Here is a 23183-nt window from a genome sequence, read left to right on the forward strand (position 1 = left end):
AATTGGAACAATTAGAAGAATTAATTGGATTTGAATAATGTTAACATAAATGAGTACTGTAAATTAGGGATGAGCGAGCATGCTGGGATATGGAGTTATCCGATGCTCAGGTTCGGATGGAGGAACCGGCGTGCTCAAGTCAAATGCTTGGGTAGTTGCGGCTGCATGTATCGTGGCTGATACACTGCGGCTAAACATGCAGAGAATACCCGTTTCGGCCGCGGCTACCCGAGCATTTGACTCGAGCACACCAGCTCCTCTATCCAAATCCGAGCACGCTCGGATAACTCCATATCCCAACATGCTCGCTCATCCCTACTGTATAACTTTGTAGCCTTTAAAAAATGTGGCCAATTTCACACACATTGGCCCAGATTAATCAAACAATTTCTGGGGTAAATTGCTTTGAAAAGTCAGAAAATGTTGGCGCAAACATTTTGCGACTTTTAGCATTTTCATACCAGTATCTCCCAGCTCTGCCAAAATATGCAAAGCTTGGACGGGACAGGGATGCGGGAAGGGGGCGTAACTCCACAGCTAATCTAATTCATGACGAGCTGTAGTAGTCCTTACTCTAGGAATCTTACTCCAGTCAAGGACTAGAGTAAGATTTTTGACACGCCACTAGTCAGACGCTTCAGGCATGTGTCTCTTCATGAATCAAGAGCGTCTGGCCACAGGTGCCAACTTGATTTTTTAGTTTTTATGGACAGCTTATCAAAAAATCACAGACAGACAATATTTTTTATGGACACATTGGAAAACCATAACAAATTATGACTATTATAGATACATGTCTACAGCATAGAATTCTGATATGAAGACATCAGTTCACAGTAAACTGTAAAATGATGATAATTACAGTCAAAATAATCTGTATACGTTTCATCAGCTTAAAAAAAGTCATGAACTTCCATTTTTTTTACGGAGAGAGCAAAAAAGTGCCTTATTTTTATGCACTGTCCTGGAATTTCTAGATGGTTGCCAACCCTGCGTCTGACTCCACCACGCCTCCTTATCAAGACCGATGAGAAATTTGATGGTCTTGATGAATCACGGCTACTAGGTATAAATACAGATCCTATATAAATTCAATAGAAAAAAATCTTACTATGCTCCAGCAGACACAGTATATACCCAAGTATACTTCCCTAGAAGAATTATTACTATAGGGAGCAATATTTCTGGAGTCTGATGAGCCTATAGGCAAACCAGCTTAGTCACTGCTATACAGACTCCAGTTTTCACCAGCCTTTAATTTTTTAAAGGCTATTACTTTTCTCTTTTTATAATAGAAATAATAATTACATGTCAAATAGCAGCATGTAATACTACATTTCCCCACTAGTGGCCACTGCAGGGGAAATTCGCAACCAACAAAATTTTCCCCGGTAAATGTAGATGGTCCCGCCATGGCAATGAGCTGATCACCACAAATGGCTTTATTACAGGAGTTGTCAGCGAAGAGTTAATCTCTTTAAATAAACTACAACTAATTATTATTGCTTAATCTAAAAAAAATTAAGCACATTTTCAAATAGTCTTGGTTAAAAAAATATCTCCTATAATGCAGACCAATTTGTCTTTATGGTAAAATACCACTTGTATAAAGAAGTAGAAGACAGATGAAGGGGTCCATTACTGCCGGAATGGATGCATAGTTCTGCATAGGAGCTTTAGGCAAAGAATTCCAACGTTAGGTCATTTTTTAAGTACATATATTTTTTAATAAAAAAGGTTACACCCTTTACATTTAAAACTGGTGAGAATCCTAGGAGTCCATATCGTGGCATCAAAAAAAGAGCTAATTTTTGCAGATTTTTTTTTTTTTAGATAAAGTTGGTGGGCCACTTACTTGGGCATAGAATCATTGCGCCTTTGCTTGGGATTACTGTAGGAGCTCAGTACTTTTGCATCCTGTGTACTATGTAACTATGAGGTAATTGGTAATGTAATGGCATCTTGCCCATTGTTGAGGTTTTATCTCATGAAGTTAAACAGTAGTGTGTATTCCATTTTATGTTAACTCCTTTAACATAGATAACATTATCAGACTTTTATTACCAGGAATTATAATGAAAGCCCCTAGATGTCAAACACTTTTTCAGATTACTTTGAGAAATCGCACATAAGGAAAAGCAGTATTCAGAATGTCATGCAAGGCTGGTGTGTGAATGGTGCTGGCAGACTAACCTTAACCCTAACCTCCTTCTCTGTCTATGCATCAATCGAGACAGAAAAGGGGGCTGGCTTAGTTACTGATATTAGTCAGTCGACCATATCCACACATTTAGTGGCGTAACTAGAGTCTGATAGGCCCCAGTGCAAGATTTGGACAGGGGTCCACCCCTTATCCTAGTGTAGATATACAGTATGTCCTCTATCCTGGTATGTATGTCCCTCATCCTGGCTCCATCCTAGTATATATATATATATATATATATATATGCTCTCCATCCTGGTATATATTTCCCTCATCCTGGTATATATGTCCCTTATCTTGGGCCCCTTCCTGGTATATATATCAAGGACCGGCGTCAGCACCCGCGTACCTGGACCATCAGGGGGGCCCACTCGCCATCGGGGCCCTGGCCGCTTCCCCGGCATCTGTGCTGTTCAAGCCTTGCTCTGCTTCATGTAGCAGCATTCAGTGTGCGGTCAGTGTGCAGCAGCTCCACCAATCAGGCCCAGTGCTGTCACCAGACATGGCCGCCGCGCTGTGCAGCTGTGTCTGGTAGTTATGACACAGCAGGGCGACACTGCGCCTTTAATTGTGCTTGTATGTCGCACCTGCCGTGTCATTACTACCAGACAGAGCGGCACAGCGCGCAGCACGCCGCCATGTCGTTAAAGTGACAGCACTGGGCCTGATTGGTGGAGCATAAACCCTAGAAAAATTGGAGTAGGACACCCAACATGTCAATAAAGAAACAAAAATAATATATTAAAAACACTTTTATTAGAAAAGACATTAAAAAATGTATATCTATATAACAAAAGTAGAAAAGGTCGTACAGGGTAGGAAATACACAAACAACAGATACAGCAGTTTATACGTGGGTCCCCCGGGAGCAAGGTAAAACAATTCCCATCAATAGATAAATACTTCATAGAGCAGGTAAAATGGTATATATCCAATGTATCCAGCTGTAGGGCATGTATACAAGCTCAGAATCTAGGTGGGAAGAGTACAATGAAATATAAAGGGAAGCCACTGCTCAGAATGGAGGGAAGAAAAGTGACCAGAGCAGGGAAAAGATGCAAAGTCACAAACTCACCCATGGGGACTAAAGTAACCACGTCGCCGTACTGCAGCCCCGACGTGCGTTTCACAGCCCCCTGAGGAAGCCACGCGAAACGCGCGTCGGGGCTGCAGTACGGCGACGTGGTTACTTCCTTGGATCACACGCTCGCAGGAAACACTGTTCCATTTCAGACACAAAATGGAAGAGTATGTGCTGCTTGTAAGTGCAGGTTCCGGTATCTATTTTCAGTGGTGTACCACTCCTTAACCTGCTGACTTCCTGCATGATGGGGGTCTGTGCTCTCCTGATTGACAGCTTGGACCAACCGCACCACTGCACCGCTGGCTGCATTGTGCATTCTAGTAGAGGAGGCTCAGCCTCTGCAGCATCAGTGAAGTGCAGGGACCGTGAAGCTGCCCCAATTCTGTGATCCAGGCCTTTTTTAAAAGATGCTATAATGTCATCCATTGAGTTCTGGCATTGTACAGTCTGACTGCTCTAACTGTAAAGAACCCTTTCCTAGTTGGCTGCTGGAATCACCTTTCGTCCACATGTAATGAATGACCACTGCTACATGTTCCCTAGGAGATCAGCCAATGTTGATAGACTCTTCAGAATGGAGAGGATTTTTAATAAGAAGTAAATTATAAAGTCCTATCTCAAATTAAACATGACTAGTGGATATTCTACGTTTAGTCTTTTCCATTCTATATACTATGCTACCTATTATTTATTAGGCTTGTTTACAAAGTGCCAACATATTCCACAGAATTTTACAGACATTATTGTCACGGGCCCCATTGGGGCTCACAATCTACGTTTCTTATTATTTTATCTTTTGATTGTGGGAAGAAACCGGAGTACCCAGAGGAAACCGACACAAACACAGGCGAATATGTAAACTTCATGCAGATCTTGGACCATGGAACAATTTGGATCTAGAACCCCAACACCTTTATCAACTGATAATTAAAAATTACATCATACCTGCAACCAGGTTTATAATAGAAAAATAACCCGTGGATATGTCAGAAATGTCCTGGATGGGACAAACCCTTTAAAGGCTAAAGAACAGATTTTTAGAAGTATTTGCAATAGAAAACCAGTCCTGATACTCTTATTCCTCTTTCATAGAAATAGAGATATAGTAGCTCAAGTGCAATAAATATAAAAATGTCATCGACTTGTCAGCAGGAGAAAACGAGATAATGACGAAGCTCATGAAAAGTAAGGAAAGTATAAAATACTGGAAAATGGTAATTAAAATTCTATTGTAAATACGGTACACAAATATGGCTTCTCCATTTTCCTGTTCCTATAATAGGGAGCTTTCCCAGGTTGATGTGAAAGCCTGACTCAGCTAGCTGCAGGCCAAACTACAGCGTCATCCCCCGTCATCCTGGTCCCAGTTTAGTCACACTTCTTGGGGCGGAGGGAGACAATGTCTAGGGCATGTCCAAGCATATCCCTCTGCACACATACATGAACTAGTACAAACCTCGTAATTGTCTGTTCCAAGGTCATGGTGATTATATGTGACTTTAGAGTAAAGATCCTTATTTCAGTATATATTTCCTTTATTTTCACATTTAGTTTTCCATATTTAAAATATATAAGCTGGAAATCTACATTTCAGAGTTACTACTAGTCATTTTATTAAAGGAGTTATTTTATCTCGTTAAAGCGAATATGTCACCACCAAAAATGTTATTTACCTGCAGATATAGCAAAAATGTGCAGGTAAATAGCAATTAAATCGCGTCTGGCTACGTTACTGGTGCAGCGGCAACAGGGCAAAAATGAAGTTTTATTCTCCCTGCAGCCGCTTTATTCTAGGGGCTGTACAGGGAGCGCGCTGTAATCACTCAGATTTAAAGCCTGCTCTGCACAAACATACTGATGACCATGCTGTCAATCAGTGTTTTTGGAGGTCACAGGTTCCCTGTTCTCTACATTTTTAATAAAACTGTTTACTGCTCATTGCCTAGGTTACCATCCACAGATGCAGTCTATCGGAAGAGGTCGATAACCTAGGCAAAAGAGCACACACTTACAAGCTGTTGGCTTCAGAGCTTGCAAGCGCTGCTCTGAAGCTGGCCAGGTCACAGAAACCAGAAAAATCCAGTGCATTCCTCTGATGATGCAGAAGCTAAGCTGACTCTGCTTGCAACATGGCAGAGCCTACATCTCGGGCCAACGGCGCAACCATGGCACTGGATTGATCTGTCAATCTTCAGGAGAGCACCGTCCCCTGCAAGCAGGGGAGCAGTGTACTCCTACAAAAGGAAAATGAGAACCCATTTAAATGTATTAAAGGGCTTTTCCCACGAATAAAAGTTAATTTTAATAAATAGATCTTGGAATAATAAAGTTCCACAATTGGATGTGATTAAATAAAATGTTCATGTGCCGAGATAATCGTATAAATGTGCCCCTGCTGTGTACTGTGTAATGGCTGTGTCTGACTGTGCAGGAACATGGTCTGATCATACCATAGCTCCTGGGCAGGGGAGGAAGCAAAAGAGAGTATACAGACATTACAGCACGGGATCACAGCTGATTCTTTCTTTGAAGTAAAACCTTGTTTAAAAACATTCTTTTGTCTCTCTCTCTCTGAATATATATATATATATATATATATATATATATATATATATATATATATACACACCTCTCAAAAAATACAACTGTTCATAGAAGTTTGTTGACTATCTTGAAAAGCACTTCAAATTTCTGCAATCAAGCAACTGACTAGGAATTTCTTAATTTAATCTCTACAAACTGGGATTTCTAAGTAATTTTAATGAGTTGTAGCTACTTTTTTTCTCCACAGAGTAGTAACATTTTTATGTTAAATGTACTGTTTAAAAACTTTTGGCAGTTTTATTTTAATTTTCATATCATGATCTATATTTAAAATATATATATATATCAATTTTTACACTGGCCACTGGGGCTGTTATAGAGTCATACTTTCTTTTGTTTCAGGAAATTCACATGTACATTAGCAGCAATGGACAGACTCAGAACTTAACTTTTGTACTGAAGCATCTAATGAGCGTGTGCAGAGGGATGAGGAGCAGGGGGAGATGTAATATCACCTATTGTGAATGGTGGCTCCTCAGTTTTCAGCTGAGTTATCAGCTGTGTTACCTGTCAGTGTAATCCTGCCTCTGATGATAGTGTGCCTGCTGAAAACTCTACCTGAAAGGGCAGGACACATGAGTCTAAAATATCTCCAGCGGCCAGTGTATCAAGATATCTAATTTACTAATTAACTTTTTTTTAATGAAGATCATGATCAAGAAAAAAAACAAAAACTCAAACACAAATCTAAAAACAAACAAACACAAAAGCCTGATTTTCGGATGACACATTCCCTGTAATGTTTCTGATTACTCCGCACTCTTAATACACATAGCCTAGATGCAGACCTTGCCTACTTAATAAGGAACCCAATCTAAGACAAGCACATAATATCTATGAATCGTACAATGAAACTGCTGCCGTGTCTGGGCTGGATTAAAAGCACCTGCTATTAGATGTCTACTGAATATATAATGAATACATTGTGCCCTTCCTTGTGTGGAAATCAGCATCTCTAGGGAGGAGACTGTCTCGTTAATCTAGTCTTACAATTCTCACAGATACAATCTGCAAAGCTTTAAATGACATGTTTATGATGGCGTGCAGAATAATTTGGTGTGTCACCTCTAATTAGGGCTTCTGCATAAGTTACCATTAAGTTTCTACAAGCCACAGGAGACTCTGCGCTCGCCACAGCCCCTCCTTATGTTCCACTTAATACTTTGTATAGCCGTGCAGATCTTCCCGCACCTAAAGAAATTATGGGTTATTATTACCAAAAATGTCTAAGGTCAAAATGTAAATTAGAGATCTGAAGTTGTGGATGACAGACCTGTAAGGGATTGATGTTTTGTATACACCGAGACTTGGAAATATCTGCAAGCATGAAGGAAATCTTGAGGTTTACAAGAGGCTTGCATGCGAGGGGGAAGACTGGGATTTTTATAGAAACCACAAAGATTATAAAACGTCTCATAGACATTACACAATGGCATATTCAGAACCAGCGGACAAATCAAAATCAACCTTTCATCCTGAAAGCCATTTGTTTCCAGAGGATGAACATCTTTTATTTGTGACTCGGTTATTCTTACATTATTATATTACTGTATTCTTAGGCTAAAAAGGACTTGTTATCATATCCAGCAGCAATTCAAAGCAAAATGACATCATATATATGACATCACCACACGTGTCCAATTATTGCAGCTATTGATAAGTCTACAGAACATTAGCGTGAGTGCTCTGGATATTACTCTGTTTCTCAGCCAGCGTTCCTTAGAACCCTATCACGGGTTCTTCAAATAAGAACGACTTTATAATTGTGATGATGTAGTAATTGGAATTCCCCAGAATAGGAATATTAATTTAAAGGGAATCTCCCAGAACAATCCTTCCTCCACCCCCAAAAGTGTTTATATGGTCGTGTTGCTCTCTGAAAGATAATGACATCCACACCTTTACTTATGCAATCGCTGTTTCGATTCATATGCAAATGTTAATCTTCTCAAGTGCCTTGGGCATGATCAGAGTACTTCCCAATCCTCTGCGTTCCTGGCCCTATTCCCCGCCCAACCGCACCTTCCTCTGCTTGACTGACAGCACACTGGCTTGAATACACAGGTGGTGAGCTGTCAGTCAAGCAGAAGAAGGTGGGGCTGGGCGGGGAATAGGGCCAGGAACGCAGAGGATTGGCAAGTACTCTGATCATGCCCAGGGCACTGAAGCCATATTTGCACATTAATTAAAACAGATTGCATAAGTATAGGTGTGGATGACATTATCTTTTAGAGGGCTACATGACCATATGAACAGTTTGGGAGGGAGGGTTGTTCTGATCCTTTTTAAGGGTTCCCAGTGTTGTGACTGCCTTAGGGGTTCATGCAAACAATAAAGCAGATGCACATGCCCTGTATTACAGCTTATGGAGTTCTTGGGGTCCACATTACAATGCATTAGGGGCTCTATGGGCTACTGTTGGAGGCATGGTATTTCTCCCCAGGAGCATTGCATCTAAACTATAAATCAGCTATTCTAGAGGAGGAAGTTTAGCAAGTAGAGAGTTAGGTGTAATGGATTAGGGAAGTGAGGGGAAGGGGTAGAAAAGTAAAAGGAGAAGAGGTGACGTCTGCAGAAGTCACATAGCAGAATGCTCGTCCCTTACTTTCCTACATTTTAGGTACAGTTGGTGTTACTAATTGGACTTAGTTCCTGAAGATAATTTGTGGACTTTAATTGGAGATGTTCTGCTTATTGCCTTTGCGGATCTCCCTTTGTATTTAGAGATGCAGCCATGTATGTTATGTCTTTTTACATAGCAACGTTTATTAACAGGAAAGAGGAAAATAATTGGGAAGAAATAAGATTGGAGAAGACTAATCATTCCATTTCTCCTGGTCCTCACTTGACAAAAACATCCACCCAGTCTGAAAAATTAACATTCGGTAGATCTCCAATCCTGGGACATCACATTACCAAGTTTATTCATGGCAAATGTGACAGAAAAGTGACATGTACAATCCTACAAGAGCCTACCAATGGCTTCATAACTGGGTCACTTCAAGTTGTGATGGAGGCCGCTTACCCCACCACTGGCTGGGAATCATGGCGTTGGTTGTAGGTAGTCATTACATAAGGTTCCACCAGCTAATGCCTAATCTCCATGCCTTGTTAGAAAGTTATTAAGACATCATAGTTACATGCCAAGACATGCCTCAAGGGGGGTATATAAAGTTTACGAGCAATGAAATAACAACGGCGCCTTGCAAAATTGTTTCTTTCTACAAACACAACCTTCTCTCCAGATAAAAATGTATAAAGCGTATACAATGGCTACAAGCGTTCGTAGAAGCAAACTGTTAACCTTTGATTTATGTCACTCGCAAAAATGAGGAATCAAGTCATAATAGCTTTCAACTAGACATATTGCTGTTCTACAGACCAAATGTTTGAAATGCCTCGTCACGCAAGCTGCGAGGTGTGGGATTACCTGACCTCAACCCTGGTACCTGAGTATTTCATGTACATTACTCCTGCAATAACATTTTCCACCTGACTGTTGACAACAGGTCTGGAAGCTATGAAGATTAACTCACGCCTTATCTTTATGATGTGCGCTATATAGCCAGCAACAAGTCAAGGCAAATCCTGGATCTACTGTTGTGGAACCACAAGCACCAGTGTGCCTGAGCTGAGCATGCTGTCATACTCCATGGGCCATCAGGATGCAATAAGCTTCTATCTTAGCACGGACGAGCACCATACACTTGTAGATCTTTACTTCTGCTCATAATACATACACTGTACAATGTACTTTACTAAAGATTATTGCCTTTTAATAAAAATTAAATGACATAAAATAAATAATACATTGAAAAATAAAATTATATAATAATAAAACTATTGAAATTCTAAATAAAAGTAACTGCACTGTCTGGTTCATGGTAATGGCTTTTCTGTGATTCCTTAATTGTTTATATCTATCTATACACACAGATGTAAATATTCAAGTACACATATATCTTTATATGCACACGAGCATTATTGTCAGAGACATTACTTACAGAACTAAGGAGCAAAGTACATTTTCTGAGGACTTGCACTATTTGTCTATACTTTAGTAAAGGAGAGTTGTCTGGGCTGAAATGTAGCAAGTGATGTCCAAGATGAAGGGGCAGCAATAACATTACAGAGTTCAGAAGCAGCAATAATTGTCTAAAGTGAAGAGGTAACAAGAACTAAGCAAAGTGAAGGGACAACAAGAAGTGTCCTGATGAATGACAAGAAGAAGTGTCCTGGAAAAAGGACAACAAGAACTATCCTGGATGGAGGACGACAAGAACTGTCCTGATGAAGGACAACAAGTTATGTCCTGGATGATGGAAGTGTACTGGATGAAGGGACAATAACTGTCCGGGATGAAGGGACAACAAAAACAACACATTGTTGTTGTCCCTTCATCCAGGACACTTCTCGTTATCCCTTCATCCAGGACAGTTCTTCTTGTCCCTTCATCCAGGACAGTTCTTCTTGTCCCTTCATCCAGGACCCTTCTTGTTGTCCCTTCATCCAGGACCCTTCTTCTTGTCCCTTCATCCAGGACCCTTCTTCTTGTCCCTTCATCCAGGACAGTTCTTCTTGTCCCTTCATCCAGGACCCTTCTTGTTGTCCCTTGATTCAGGACAGTTCTTCTTGTCCCTTCATCCAGGACCCTTCTTGTTGTCCCTTCATCCAGGACCCTTCTTCTTGTCCCTTCATCCAGGACAGTTCTTCTTGTCCCTTCATCCAGGACAGTTCTTCTTGTCCCTTCATCCAGGACCCTTCTTGTTGTCCCTTGATTCAGGACAGTTCTTCTTGTCCCTTCATCCAGGACAGTTCTTGTCCCTTCATCCAGGACAGTTCTTGTCCCTTCATCCAGGACATTTCTTGTCGCCCATCATCCAGAACACTTCTTGTCGTCTCTTTATCCAGGACAGTTCTTGTTGCCCATCATTCAGGACAGGTCTTGTTGCCCCTTCACTTTGCTGAGTTCTTCTTACCCCTTCACTTTGATACATTTTGTCACTGGGCAGGGTAAAACACATCGCTGGATGTGGAGGGTTCAGAGAACGATCCTGGTTGACAGACAAGAAGTGCAGCGATCTGTGATGAGGCTTAGAGAACAGTCCAGGATCAGGGGCACACATCACAGAGCAGGGTGAGGTGGTCAGTAATGGTAATTCCAGGTAAAATGGGCAGAAAGGGTAATGTGGTGTAGAGGGCAGAATATAAGCAGCACAGGAGGTGGGATGGAAGCTTCTGATGGTCGGGGTATAACTAGGAGAGGAAGGGTGCAGACACCCTCATCAGCAGCTCCTCTCCTGCTCCCACCTCCACAGCTGCCAGCAGCAGCACGATCAGGTGTATGATGACCCTGGACCACATCCATCCAGGCGTCTACTGGAGAGACGCATCCGCTCCACAGCGCCCGGCACTACCTCCTGCAATGTGAGCACTCCGCGCTGTCACAGCTCCTACCTTGCAGAGGATCAGCAGTCCGCGGGTGATCCACAGGATCCATTCTCCTGCCCTCACCGGATTCCGTCGGCCGTTGTGTGTGGACGTCCTCACTGCCGGCTATTTAACTGTGGATTACGTCAGATAACTGGAGATCCCGGGAGGGCGGGGCCGTGTGTGGGCGTGGTCTGAGTGACGCTCTGCCTCTGCTGGTGACGCCTCTTGTCACTGGTGTCAGTCTCCTCCGCAGTGATGGGCTGGGGGAGCACGGCGCAGGCTGCAGGCAGTCACTGCTGGGTTACATCACCTAGACCCTAAGTTCTGCACATTATTACACTATCATTATAATTGCATGCTGTGGAGTGAGGAGGGTGAGTGTGATTACAGGGGTTTCCAGGAATTTAGGAAAGTAGGGCAAGGACAGGGAATGTTATAAACGGAGACATTGGCTTTTGTTCACACGTCCAGGTGTCATCCGATTATAGCTGACCCAGTATTAAAATAATGGGCGCTTTGGGTTCCATTTTGCATCCATGTTTGCAACGCCCTCTAATGTTCTGCATATGTGCAGTGCTGAGCTGCTGATCCGTTATCAGGGGACATAACACACGACCGTCTGTTGGGATCCCCTTCCCATAGACTTTAATGCTATAAAAGGAAAAAACGGAGAGCCGTTGGAAGGCTGAGTGCCCACGTAGCATTTTTCAAGCGTTTATGCTGCGGAATTTCCGCAGCGGAAAGGCTTGTGAAACGCTAGGTAATCCGCACCCCATGGTCCCCAAGGGGATTCCGCATGTTCTATGCACATGCTGCCGATTTTTCCACAGCGTTTATGCTGCGTACAAAAATCCGCAGCATGTCATTTAATTTTGCGGAAGCGCAGCGGAACTCCCGCCATTGACTTGCATTGAGACGCATAGAAACCGCGACTGTACATTTTTACAACCGGCTTCTATGCGTCTCTATGTGCGGATGGTACCCAGTTCTGGAGGAGAGGAGACTCTCATCCAGACCTGGGTACCATTGTACCTGAAAAAAAAGAATAAAATAACAAATAAAGTTTATACTCACCTTTAAGAAGGCTTCTCTCTGAATGCCGACATCGCTGAAGGACCTGCGGTGACGTCACAGTCATGTGACCGCAGGCCCTTCACCGCTCTGTCTCGCGATATGCCGGCAGCCGGGAACCAGACAGGAACGAGCGCTGCAGCACACACCGGGGCCTCGGGGGTGAGTATAGCTTTATTTGTTTTATTTTTACGGTTCACACTGTATAAATCCATACCGTTTGCAGGGATTTATACAGTGTGACCTAGTTGTCAAGCACTTTCCAAGTGATGCTATCGCCTGGAAAGCGCTTGTCAATCTGCATGCGGAAACTCATGTGAATCCGCATGTATTCTGCAGGAAAAACGCATGCACAATCTGCATGCGTTTTTTCTGCCAGGGAGATGCAGAAATGCTGCAGAAATTTTCTGCTTCATTTCTGCATCGTGGGCACATAGCCGAAAGGAGGCAAACGAGACATTTTGCTATGCTTCCATTCCCATTCAGATGATTGGATCCTGGACTGCAACGTTTCTGCTGTTATGATCCCAAAAGGAATCCAAAACTAGAAATAATGAGGGCACTTGTGAACACAGCATTACCGATTACTGCAGGTTCAGTGGCCCCTGGCGATGTCAGTGGCCTCAGCGGGGATGGTGGCATCCATGGCTCGTGGCCTCGGAGATGATGATACTGGAGATGGGGGGAGCTTCCACAAATATGTAATAGTTGTTTCCTTATTTTATAACATTCTTTGCTTTTCATTCTGAAAAATCCTGAGTATTCAGGGGTCTCTGTTACGCTGCTCGTGGCTTGTCACCCATCTTTCTTGGGACCCTGAATAGTAAATGCATGTCCAAATAGAATCAGAAAAGTGATGGGATGGATCCATTTTCTGGCACCTGAGGGTCAATTCTGGGTGTTTCCAGAGGCATGAGTTAATCTACTAGGCATTGATATCTTGGTAAAAATGTGTGGAGAATAAATTACTCAACAGCTAGACAGATTTAGCTTCTAGCCGTATCTTTTGCAGTTGACAGGGATTTGCACCCAGCTTTTTCAGGCTCCAGGGCCGATGTTAGGGGCAGGCAGACTAGGCATCTGCCTAGGGCCACCACTCTCCCAGGGGCCCCCAGTCCGCCATCACACAGCCGCTATGGGGCCCATGAGCCAGGGGTTCTCCCCGGCACTTTATCTGTCTATCATACAGTATAAGGGCAAAATAGTCCGTTCTTATACTGCAGCTCCATCTTGTTGTCACACAGCTTTCTGTGACCCTGATCGACAAGTGTTTCTAACTATTGTAGGGTTCATCATTACTTAGCCAAGCAAATTTGGATTTCAGCAGTTTGAGCACTTGACCAATTATTTTTCAAAGTGGATGCTCAGCTTTAGGGCTCGTTCAGACAAGCGTATTATATGGACGTGTGCTGTGTGAGTAAAATCAAGTAGTGCACTGACTAATGTAATTCAATGAGGCTGTTCAGATGACAGTTTCTCCCCTCGCAACATGTGCTATTCTCTTCAATATCTCGGATGAGACTTGCCTATTGAAGTCTATCAGTGCGCAAAAGAATCAGATCCCATATGGATCATCATTATTGCATCTAATTTTTACTAATACATTGCCATTAATAACATAGGACAGTAAAAGAAATGCCGAGCACACCAAAATACTCAGCGAGAACTCAAGCGTGCTCGCCCGAAAGGGTTAACGGTTCAGGCTCGATCAACACTAGTTGCAGAGACAAGTCTTCAGAATCACAGGTGTCTGTATATACATTTTTTGCCTACTAGGTTATTTTAGGCACACATGTACTTATAGACAAAAGTATTGGGAAACCTACCACCTACACATTACATCTACAGGAGCTTTTATGACATCCCATTCAAAATCAATTGTCATTAATAATGAGTTTGTCGCCACTTTACAGGTATGTAAGCATGCACTCTTATGGGAAGGCTTTCTAGGTTTTGGAGTGTGCATGTGGGAATTCTTAATCATTAATCCAGAAGAGCATTTTTGAGGTCAGACACTGATGTTGGATGAGAAGGCCCTTGTCCATTCTAGGTCATCTCAAAGGTGTTCAATGGGGTTGATGTCATTGCTCTGTACAGCCAGTGAAGTTCCTCCACATCAAACTCATCTAAGCATGCCTTCATGGACCTAGTGCCCTGGGCCACAGTCACGTTAGGAATAGAAAAGTGGCTTCTCAAGATTTCCACACAAAGTTGGAAGCATACATGATTCATCACTCCACAGAACATGTACCCACTGCTCCATAGTACAGTGGCGGCATGCTTTATACCACTCCTCCGATGCTTGGCACTGTATTTGGTGATGTGTGGCTTTCAAACAACCTGGCCTTGGCCTTGGAAACCCATGCTTTAAAATGAAAATGAAAGGAACCTATGGCACACTGGCATTGCTTAGAAATGACTGTTATTGGGAATCTCACATAACATTCTGGGCAAAGTGCCACTCAAATCAAAGACGGTATTAAAGATCATAAACTCTACTAATGACATGTATCACACCATGCTAGCTGGATTTCCCCTTGAAGGTAAATTTATATGAGACTTATTTAACCAGGTGTAAAAAACCTCATGGGCTTTAACTGTGAATTGCCACAATTTAGCAATGTCGTATTTAAACACACAGTTTTAACACGTGAAACACTTTTATTTTACATGCCTTACCTAAAAAAAACTGCGTGGTCAGAAACCACACTGCATAAATATGAAAATTTGTGGAAAAAATGTGTGGATTTAATGCTTTGATGAAAATTACTTTTAGGCCTTATTCGGACGTCCATGAATCAAACTGAACGTTCTATCAGTGTTTTTCATGGATAGAACACATCCCTATTATATTCCATGGGGCTGTCCACATGTCCATGTTTTTTTGTGGACCGAGAGAATTAATTTACCCATGGTTTTGTGAAAATCACACAGCACATGGATGGTATCCGTGTGCTATTCATGTGTTGTCTGTGATTAACATTTTTTTTTAATCATACGTGAAAATTACTGATGAAACTTATTGATAATAAAAACGGATCAAACACTGCTAAAACCTAGATCCAAAACACTGATGAACAACGGGCTGTAATTTTTATGTGATTTTGTCCTGCTTAAAGAACTATCTTCAGCATAAGGCCTCATTCACACGTCCATGTTGCACATCCATGTTGTATCTGTTTTTCTCACGAATAGAACACGTACCCATTATAATCTATGGTGCTATTTACATGTCCGTGTTTTTCATGGACTGTGTGTCTGTTCAAAACTCATGAAGACATGGCCGTTTTTTTCTGGTATCATGGATGAAAAGGGCCAATATAAGTCTATGGGTCTGTGAAAAACACGTACAGCACATGGATAGCATCAGTGTGCTGTATGTATTTAATATTGCAAAGTATAGGAGAAGTTTTGTAATTTATTTATCCAATCATGGAAAATACTGATGGCTCACTGAAGGTGAAAACAGACACACTGATAACACGCTGATGGTAAAAACGGACACACGGATGACACACTGATGACACACTGATGACACACTGATGGTAAAAACGGACACACTGATAACACGCTGATGGTAAAAACGGACACACGGATGACACACTGATGACACACTGATAACACACAGATGGTAAAAACTGACACACTGATAACACACTGGAGGTAAAAACAGAAACATGGATCATACACTGATGGTAAAAACGGACACATTGATGGTAAAAACAGACACTTGGATGACACACTGATGACACACTGATAACACACTGATGGTAAAAACGGACACACTGATGGTAAAAACGGACACACTGGTAACACACTGATGGTAAAAACAGACACACGGATGACACACTGATGACACACTGATAACACACTGATGGTAAAAACTGACACACTGATAACACACTGAAGGTAAAAACAGAAACATGGATCATACACTGATGGTAAAAACGGACACATTGATGGTAAAAACAGACACTTGGATGACACACTGATGACACACTGATAACACACTGATGGTAAAAACGGACACACTGGTAACACACTGATGGTAAAAACGGACACACGGATGACACACTGATGGTAAAAACAGACACACTGATAACACACTGATAACACACTGATGGTAAAAAACGGACACAGTGATAACACACTGATAACACATTTAGGGTAAAAATGGACACACTGATAACACACTGCTGACACAATGATGACACACTAATGGTAAAAACGGACACACGGATGACACACTGATGCAAAACACTGATGACACAGGTACCGTTTTTTCACATATGTGTTTAAACACGGACATATGATCATCTGGATGGGATCCAATTTTTTTCTCACATTCACAGACTTGAATGTGTGAGTCTCATCCGAGACTTGGATGAAACTAGTGCATGCTGCGATTTCTTTCTAACGGACACTCGGACCAAGAGAAGGATGAAGCATTTGAACAGCCCTATTGAATAACATGGATCCGAGTGCTATCCAATGAAAATCGGATAGCACATGTCCGATTTATACGCTTCTCTGCTTGAGTCCTAAGTCTAACTAGATGATGCTGTTTTGAAAGCAAAGATCAGTCACATCAAATATTGCTTTCATTTAGATTTCTATTTTGTTCATTCACTTTACATTTAGTTAACTGATACAAATAAACTAGTAACATTTCTATTTTTGAAAGCATTCTTACTTTTACAGCATTTTTTTCCCCACCTAAACTTTTGCCCAGTACTGTACATATGGGAATATAAATGAATAGAATGTAGATATAAGGAAGAAAAATTCCAGCATAATATATAGTTAAATGGTGGCGTTAAGTAGAATTTATGTAGGTCCAACCAATTCTGATATCATGAAATGAAAATGAAAGAATATTTGGCATTTTGTCTGCTTTCTACATAGCAGCTGTGCTGCTTATCTCCTTATCTTCAGTTTATGACTTTGGATGAGAAGTTTCAGGACTGACAATGACATAGCAGTGCAGAACATGCCCAGACCTATTCCTTTCAGTGTATATAGTCAGCTGTTACAGCTCCTCGGCAACTGTTGTAGTTCTATCCCATATAGGCGTGATTTATTCCCCAATATGAATGATCTCATTCATTTATACATATGTAGCAGAGCTTAATTTGTCATTTCATTGCTTTGTTTCTGTACCATTCAAATGCCCTGAGGATAACTTACTATACCAGAAAATCACATCATATCATATATTATCAGTGGTGTAACGAGGGTGGACCGAAAACTCTATTCTGTGGTGGTGCAAAAGTGGGACCATAGCCTATGCGGCCCCCCGATCTGTGTGTGGTCAGTATTTTTTCTCAAGAGTGGGAGTCAAAACCAGGTAAGGAAGAATCAGAGAAAAGGTATAATAGAATCAAGTCACCAATTCTACATTTATCACCCACTCCTGGTTTTGGCTTACAAATACTGAGGAAAAATACTGACCGAATACTGACCAAATACTGATAGTGAAGCCATGGCCTTAGTGATAAACTCAGAAAAGACTTGGAGTTATTTTGATCCCTCTGCTGCTCCACCGCAGTAAATGTTTCCCAATATGTGGTCATTTAGTGTTGCCGGTAGGTCCATGCAGAATGGACCCTGAGCGTTCTTTTAAACTATAAGATCTGCCTTAAGAAGCACCAGTCAACTATATAGAAAATCAATTAGCGCTGTTTACACTTCCATTTATAAGTAGCAATTATCAGCAAATCTAATCTGGCCGAAGATTTCCTCCATTTTAAATTTATGATTAAAACCTATAACTCTGCCCTTCACCTCTCCAAACAAACCTACTTTTACAACCTCATCATCTCACTGTCCAATAATCCTAAATGCCTCTTTGACACGTTTCATTCTCTCCTCAATTAAACAGCACAGGCCCCAACCACCGACCTCAGTGCTGACGATCTAGCCAATTATTTCAAAGAAAAAATTGACCATATCCAACAGGAAATTTTCTCCCAATCCCCAAGTGTTATGCATGCTCCTCCCTCCCACATTGCATCTTGCTCACTTTCTGACAGTCACGGAAGAAGAAGTGACCAGGCTCCTTGCTTCCTCTCGCCCTACCACCTGCACCAGTGACCCTATTCCCTCACTTCTCCTTAAGTCCCTTTCTCCAGCTGTCACCACTCACCTAACTAAAATATTCAACCTCTCCCTCACATCTGGTATCTTTCCCTCCTCTTTTGAACACGCCAGCATACATCCTTTACTTAAAAAACATCCCTGGACCAGAACTGTGCTGCTAACTACAGACCTGTTTCCAATCTTCCCTTTATCTCTAAATTCCTGGAATGCCTGGTCCATTCCCGTCGAATCCTCTATCTCTCAGATAATTCTCTTCTTGACCATTTATAATCTGGTTTCCGCTCTTTACATTCTACTGAAAATGCCCTCACTAAAGTCTCTAATGATCTACTAACAGCCAAATCTAATGGTCACTGCTCCCTGCTGATTCTCTCTGCAGCATTTGACACTGTGGATCACCAGCTCCTCCTCACTGTGTTCCGCTCTATAGGGCTCAAGGACACTGTTCTATCCTGGTTCTCCTCCTACCTCTCTGACTGCTCCTTCACTGTGTCTTTTGCTGGCTCCTCTTCCTCTCCTCTTCCCCTTATTGTCAAGTTCCTCAAGGATCAGTCCTAGGCCCCCTTCTTTTCTCCTTATACACCACTCCCATTGGAAAAACAATCAGCAGATTCGGTTTTCAGTACCATCTCTATGCTGATGACACCCAATTATACACCTCTGCTCCAGACATCACCCCTGCATTACTACAAAAGACCAGTGATTGTCTTTCTGCTGTGTCTAACATTATGTCCTCCCTCTACCTAAAACTGAATCTGTCAAAAACTGAACTACTCGTCTTTCCTCCCTCCACTAACCTACCTGTGCCCGATATTGCCATTTCTGTTTGTGGCTCAACCATTACTCCCCAGCAACATGCCTGCTGTCTTGGGGTCATACTCGATTCAGATCTTTCCTTCACTCCTCACATCAAATCCCTCGCTCGCTCGTGTCATCTACACCTCGAAAACATCTCTAGAATCAGAAATTTTCTTACCTTTGACTCGGTAAAAACTCTTACTGTAGCTCTTATTCATTCTCGTCTGGACTATTGCAACTCTTTACTAATCAGTCTCCCTCTTTCTAAACTTTCCCCTCTCCAGTCCATCCTGAATGCAGCAGCCAGGATCATATTCCTCATCAACCAATACACTGCTGCCTCTTCCCTGTGCCAGTCATTGCACTGGTTACCCATCCAATACAGAGTTCTATATAAACTTATCACTCTTACCTACAAAGCTCTCCACGATTCAGCACCACTCTACTTCTCCTCCATCATCTCAGTCTATCAGCCTTCCCATGTCCTCCGTTCTGCTAATGACTTAAAACTAAAATCCTCCGTATTCAGAACCTCCCACTCCCGTCTCCAAGATTTCTCTCGTGCTGCGCCAATTCTTTGGAATGCACTACCCAGGACAATTCGATTACTTCCCAATACCCACAGTTTTAAGCGTGCCCTAAAACCCCATTTTTTTAGACTGGCCTATTGCCTTAATACACTTATCTAACTGTCCCAGTTTGACCCATATTAACATTTTATTCAAAATCATGTTTATACCATCCATGCACTGATTAGCCTCTGTCAGTACTGTACACATACTGGCTGGCGACTAGTTCATGTAGTGTAATGTACTTACCCTATTTAGCATATTATAGCTATATTATACAATATTTGTACATTTTACTATTTGTGTCTCTCCCTATTTCCTCATAGATTATAAGCTTGCGAGTTGGGCCCTCACTCCTTTTAATATCTGAGTTATGCTTATTCTCAAATGTCTTTTTGTCTGTTCAAGCAACCCTAGAATTGTAAAGTGTTGCGGAATATGATGGCGCTATAAAAATAAAAATTATTATTATTATTATTATGTGCAAGTTTACCAACATTTACAACACAAAAATCCAGACATTTCGGCACTACCATCAGGAAAGCCTCAGAAAACCTCCAAAATGCCAAGAAATGCCCCTCAAACTAACATTTTGGGTTTCATTTTTTTGTTAACCACATCCTTTTGCAGAATGGTTCATAGTATTTTCCTGGCAAGCTTGGAACTGTAGACAAGTAGGGACTAGTAGAAAACTATATGAGTAGTCATAACGATAGTATTGGCCCTTTACAGTCTGCACATTCCCTGCAGCACATCCCTTGTTTACACGGGGGGGATATGCTGCTGACAAAACAATGATTTTTTTTGTTCTATGTAAAAGACAAAATCATGCAGCAAACTCTTTTGTTGACTTATCACTGACATGTTTACACAGAGTGATAATTAGGAATGCACGTGGCTATGACTGTTCATTTGGCCGCTTATTAGCCCGTGTAAAAAAGTATCTCCCCATTCTTCACATTTTACCGCTGCAGGGAAATTTGTACATTTCTGGGCATATTCCCAGGTTGTGGTCCTCAGCATAGTCACCAATCTGTGGTGAGTCCACTGTAGCGAAGAACAAAGCTGATGTTGATGACAAAATAGCAGTCTTGATGCTGCAAGCCATGTATGAGACAGATTTGTAATCAGAAAACAGACCTGGGGTCGAAACCAGAAGTCGAATTGCAAGAACAAGACAGCAATCCAAAAGATGAGACAGGAGCATATTCTAGGATCAGGGCCAAATTCAAGAGCTGTGTCAGGAACAGAGCCAGGAACGATACAATAGCCAAGAAAGATCTGCATTTAACTTCAAGCAAGGATCCATGGCAGCTTCTGCACTGAATATGCCTGAAGGTCTGAAGTCATCAGGGGCTGCTGGTCGACATTGCAACCTGGTGTGGCTGACAGAGATTAGTTAAGGAAACAGAAACTAAGGTGTGAAAAGGGGTATTTGCCCATGTGCCTCCACCATCAAAAGGGATTCAGAGCATAAAGATTAGTGTTGAGCCACCCCCGTAGTGTTCGAGTTCGGTTCGGTTCGTCGAACACCCGTGTGTCCGCCGAACTGTTCGTCGAACTGTTCGTCGAACACCTTCGAACACCGTTAAAACCAATGGCAGGCAAACAAAAACACATAGAAAACACCTTCAAAGGTGTCCAAAAGCTGACAAACTGCTCAGAAGACACAACTAACACATGGAAAAGTGACAAGTACATATAGTCATGCGAAAAGAAAAGAGGTGGAGGAGTAAAAGGAGGGGGAGACACAGATATAGGCATGTCATGCCCTTCTAAAATCCAAAAAGTGAGAAGCCGACACGTTCAGTCCGCTCCTGCCCGTGCCACCTCCGTGTCGCCGGGTTTGTGCCAGAGCCGCGGTGAACCCTGACGGCCAGCCCCCCTCTCCCAATACTGGTGCCTGTCCGCTGGTGGGTCGAGCGAGCCCCCCTGTGGTGGAGGCAGCTCTAAGCTTTTTAATTTAAATTGTCTCTCTAATTTGAATAAATACACTTTAAATCCATTTACAAGGATCTATTGGAGGGCAAGTCTCATGCCAGCAGCCGCGTAATTCCAGCTCCAGTAGCGTCCACTAAAGCTGCTGCAGTTAAAAAGCTTTTATAAGGATCGAGCTCGGCTGTCCACCGCAAGGCATCCTACTGCCAGTCCGAGCCCCTATGCCTTGGGGTGCCTCCTGATGCTCTTCACTGAGTATCCCGTGGTCCCGAAGCATTTCCTTTGAAAAAATGAAGTGTCCAAACTACAGGTGGTGTAGCTTGCTTAACAGCCGGGATAATCCGCTGACTAGCAGACACTGCTACTAGGCACAAAGTATTTCCTGGGCTAGATGCAGTTAAAAATTTGTAATTAGATACTCTCGTTGGATGCTGAGAAAGCATTCCATAGTGTCTCCTGGCACGCCATATATGATTCTCTTAAAAAGCTTGGGGTAGGGGTCTAGGGGACCCTTTTATAGCCAAAATCACGGCCCTGTATCGCAATACGTCACCTAGGCTGAAGATAAATGGAACTGTAGCACCCTGAGGGCTCGGTTGCTACAGAGGTATTGCACCTCACCCAGATGTGTGATATCTCACTCTCAGGTAAGGATGTAGTGTGGATCAGGACCCGACACCTGCATGCATTACACCACATTGCCGTGGGGCAGGGCGACCAATATGCCCCTGAGATGGGCACGACAGTCCCTGTCCCTGGCTGGAGTGGGGGGAGGGAACACTGAGGAAGGGGAACCCTGTAGTGCAGGAGCAGGGAGGAAGCAGTTCCTGGGTGCATTGAGAAGGGAGTATAAAAGGTGGGCACCATCTTAGTTCAGTGCAGAGAAGTCTGAGCAGAAGTGGCAGGGAGCAGGGGCTCTGCATGAGCTCTGCTCCGGAGGCGGGCCTAGTAACAGAGGCCCAGGCCTGGAAGAGGGAGAAGGAAGGAAGAGGAGCGGAGAAGGCTCCAGGAACGAGGAACGAAGGGATCTCAGGGGTGCGGACGGGCGAGTCGCCACCGCACGCCCGAATCCACCTGCGTGGAGGGGTCAGGCCAAAGGGGGAGACCGGTCCCCGAAACTAGTGGAGGCAGGAAACGACCCTCAGCTAGAAACAGGAGGCTGTGACATTTTATGTGGCGCAGCCCCTCGCTACACCCGCTAGGAAGGCACCACATAGGGTCAGGGAAACTGGCGCCAAGTTTACCAAGAGGAGGCCCGAGGCAGCCGGACAGAAGGGTTGGTAAGAAAGGCCAGACAAAGGACACACAAAGGGGGTCCTGTGAAGCACTCCAAAGTTATCTGGGAGTTGTCTGAGCCCCTCACCTGGTGAGCACAGTACGACGT

At 42.8% G+C, this 23183-nt stretch overlaps 1 protein-coding gene across 1 annotated transcript in view; it reads right to left on the minus strand.

The window, feature by feature from the left end:
• Window positions 1-11508, minus strand: part of LOC141227222 (uncharacterized) — a 35478-nt gene extending 23970 nt beyond the window's left edge. The window contains exon 1 of the mRNA XM_073667212.1: window positions 11349-11508. Coding sequence (XP_073523313.1) covers window positions 11349-11391 — 43 coding nt within the window. The 5' untranslated portion in view covers window positions 11392-11508. The remainder of the gene's footprint in view (window positions 1-11348) is intronic.
• Window positions 11509-23183: the final 11675 nt, after the last annotated feature.

This window comes from Phyllobates terribilis, unplaced genomic scaffold, assembly GCF_046119375.1.
Source record: "Phyllobates terribilis strain yellow unplaced genomic scaffold, ASM4611937v1 Scaffold_2__4_contigs__length_985480577, whole genome shotgun sequence".
In the NCBI taxonomy this organism is placed as follows: domain Eukaryota; kingdom Metazoa; phylum Chordata; class Amphibia; order Anura; family Dendrobatidae; genus Phyllobates; species Phyllobates terribilis.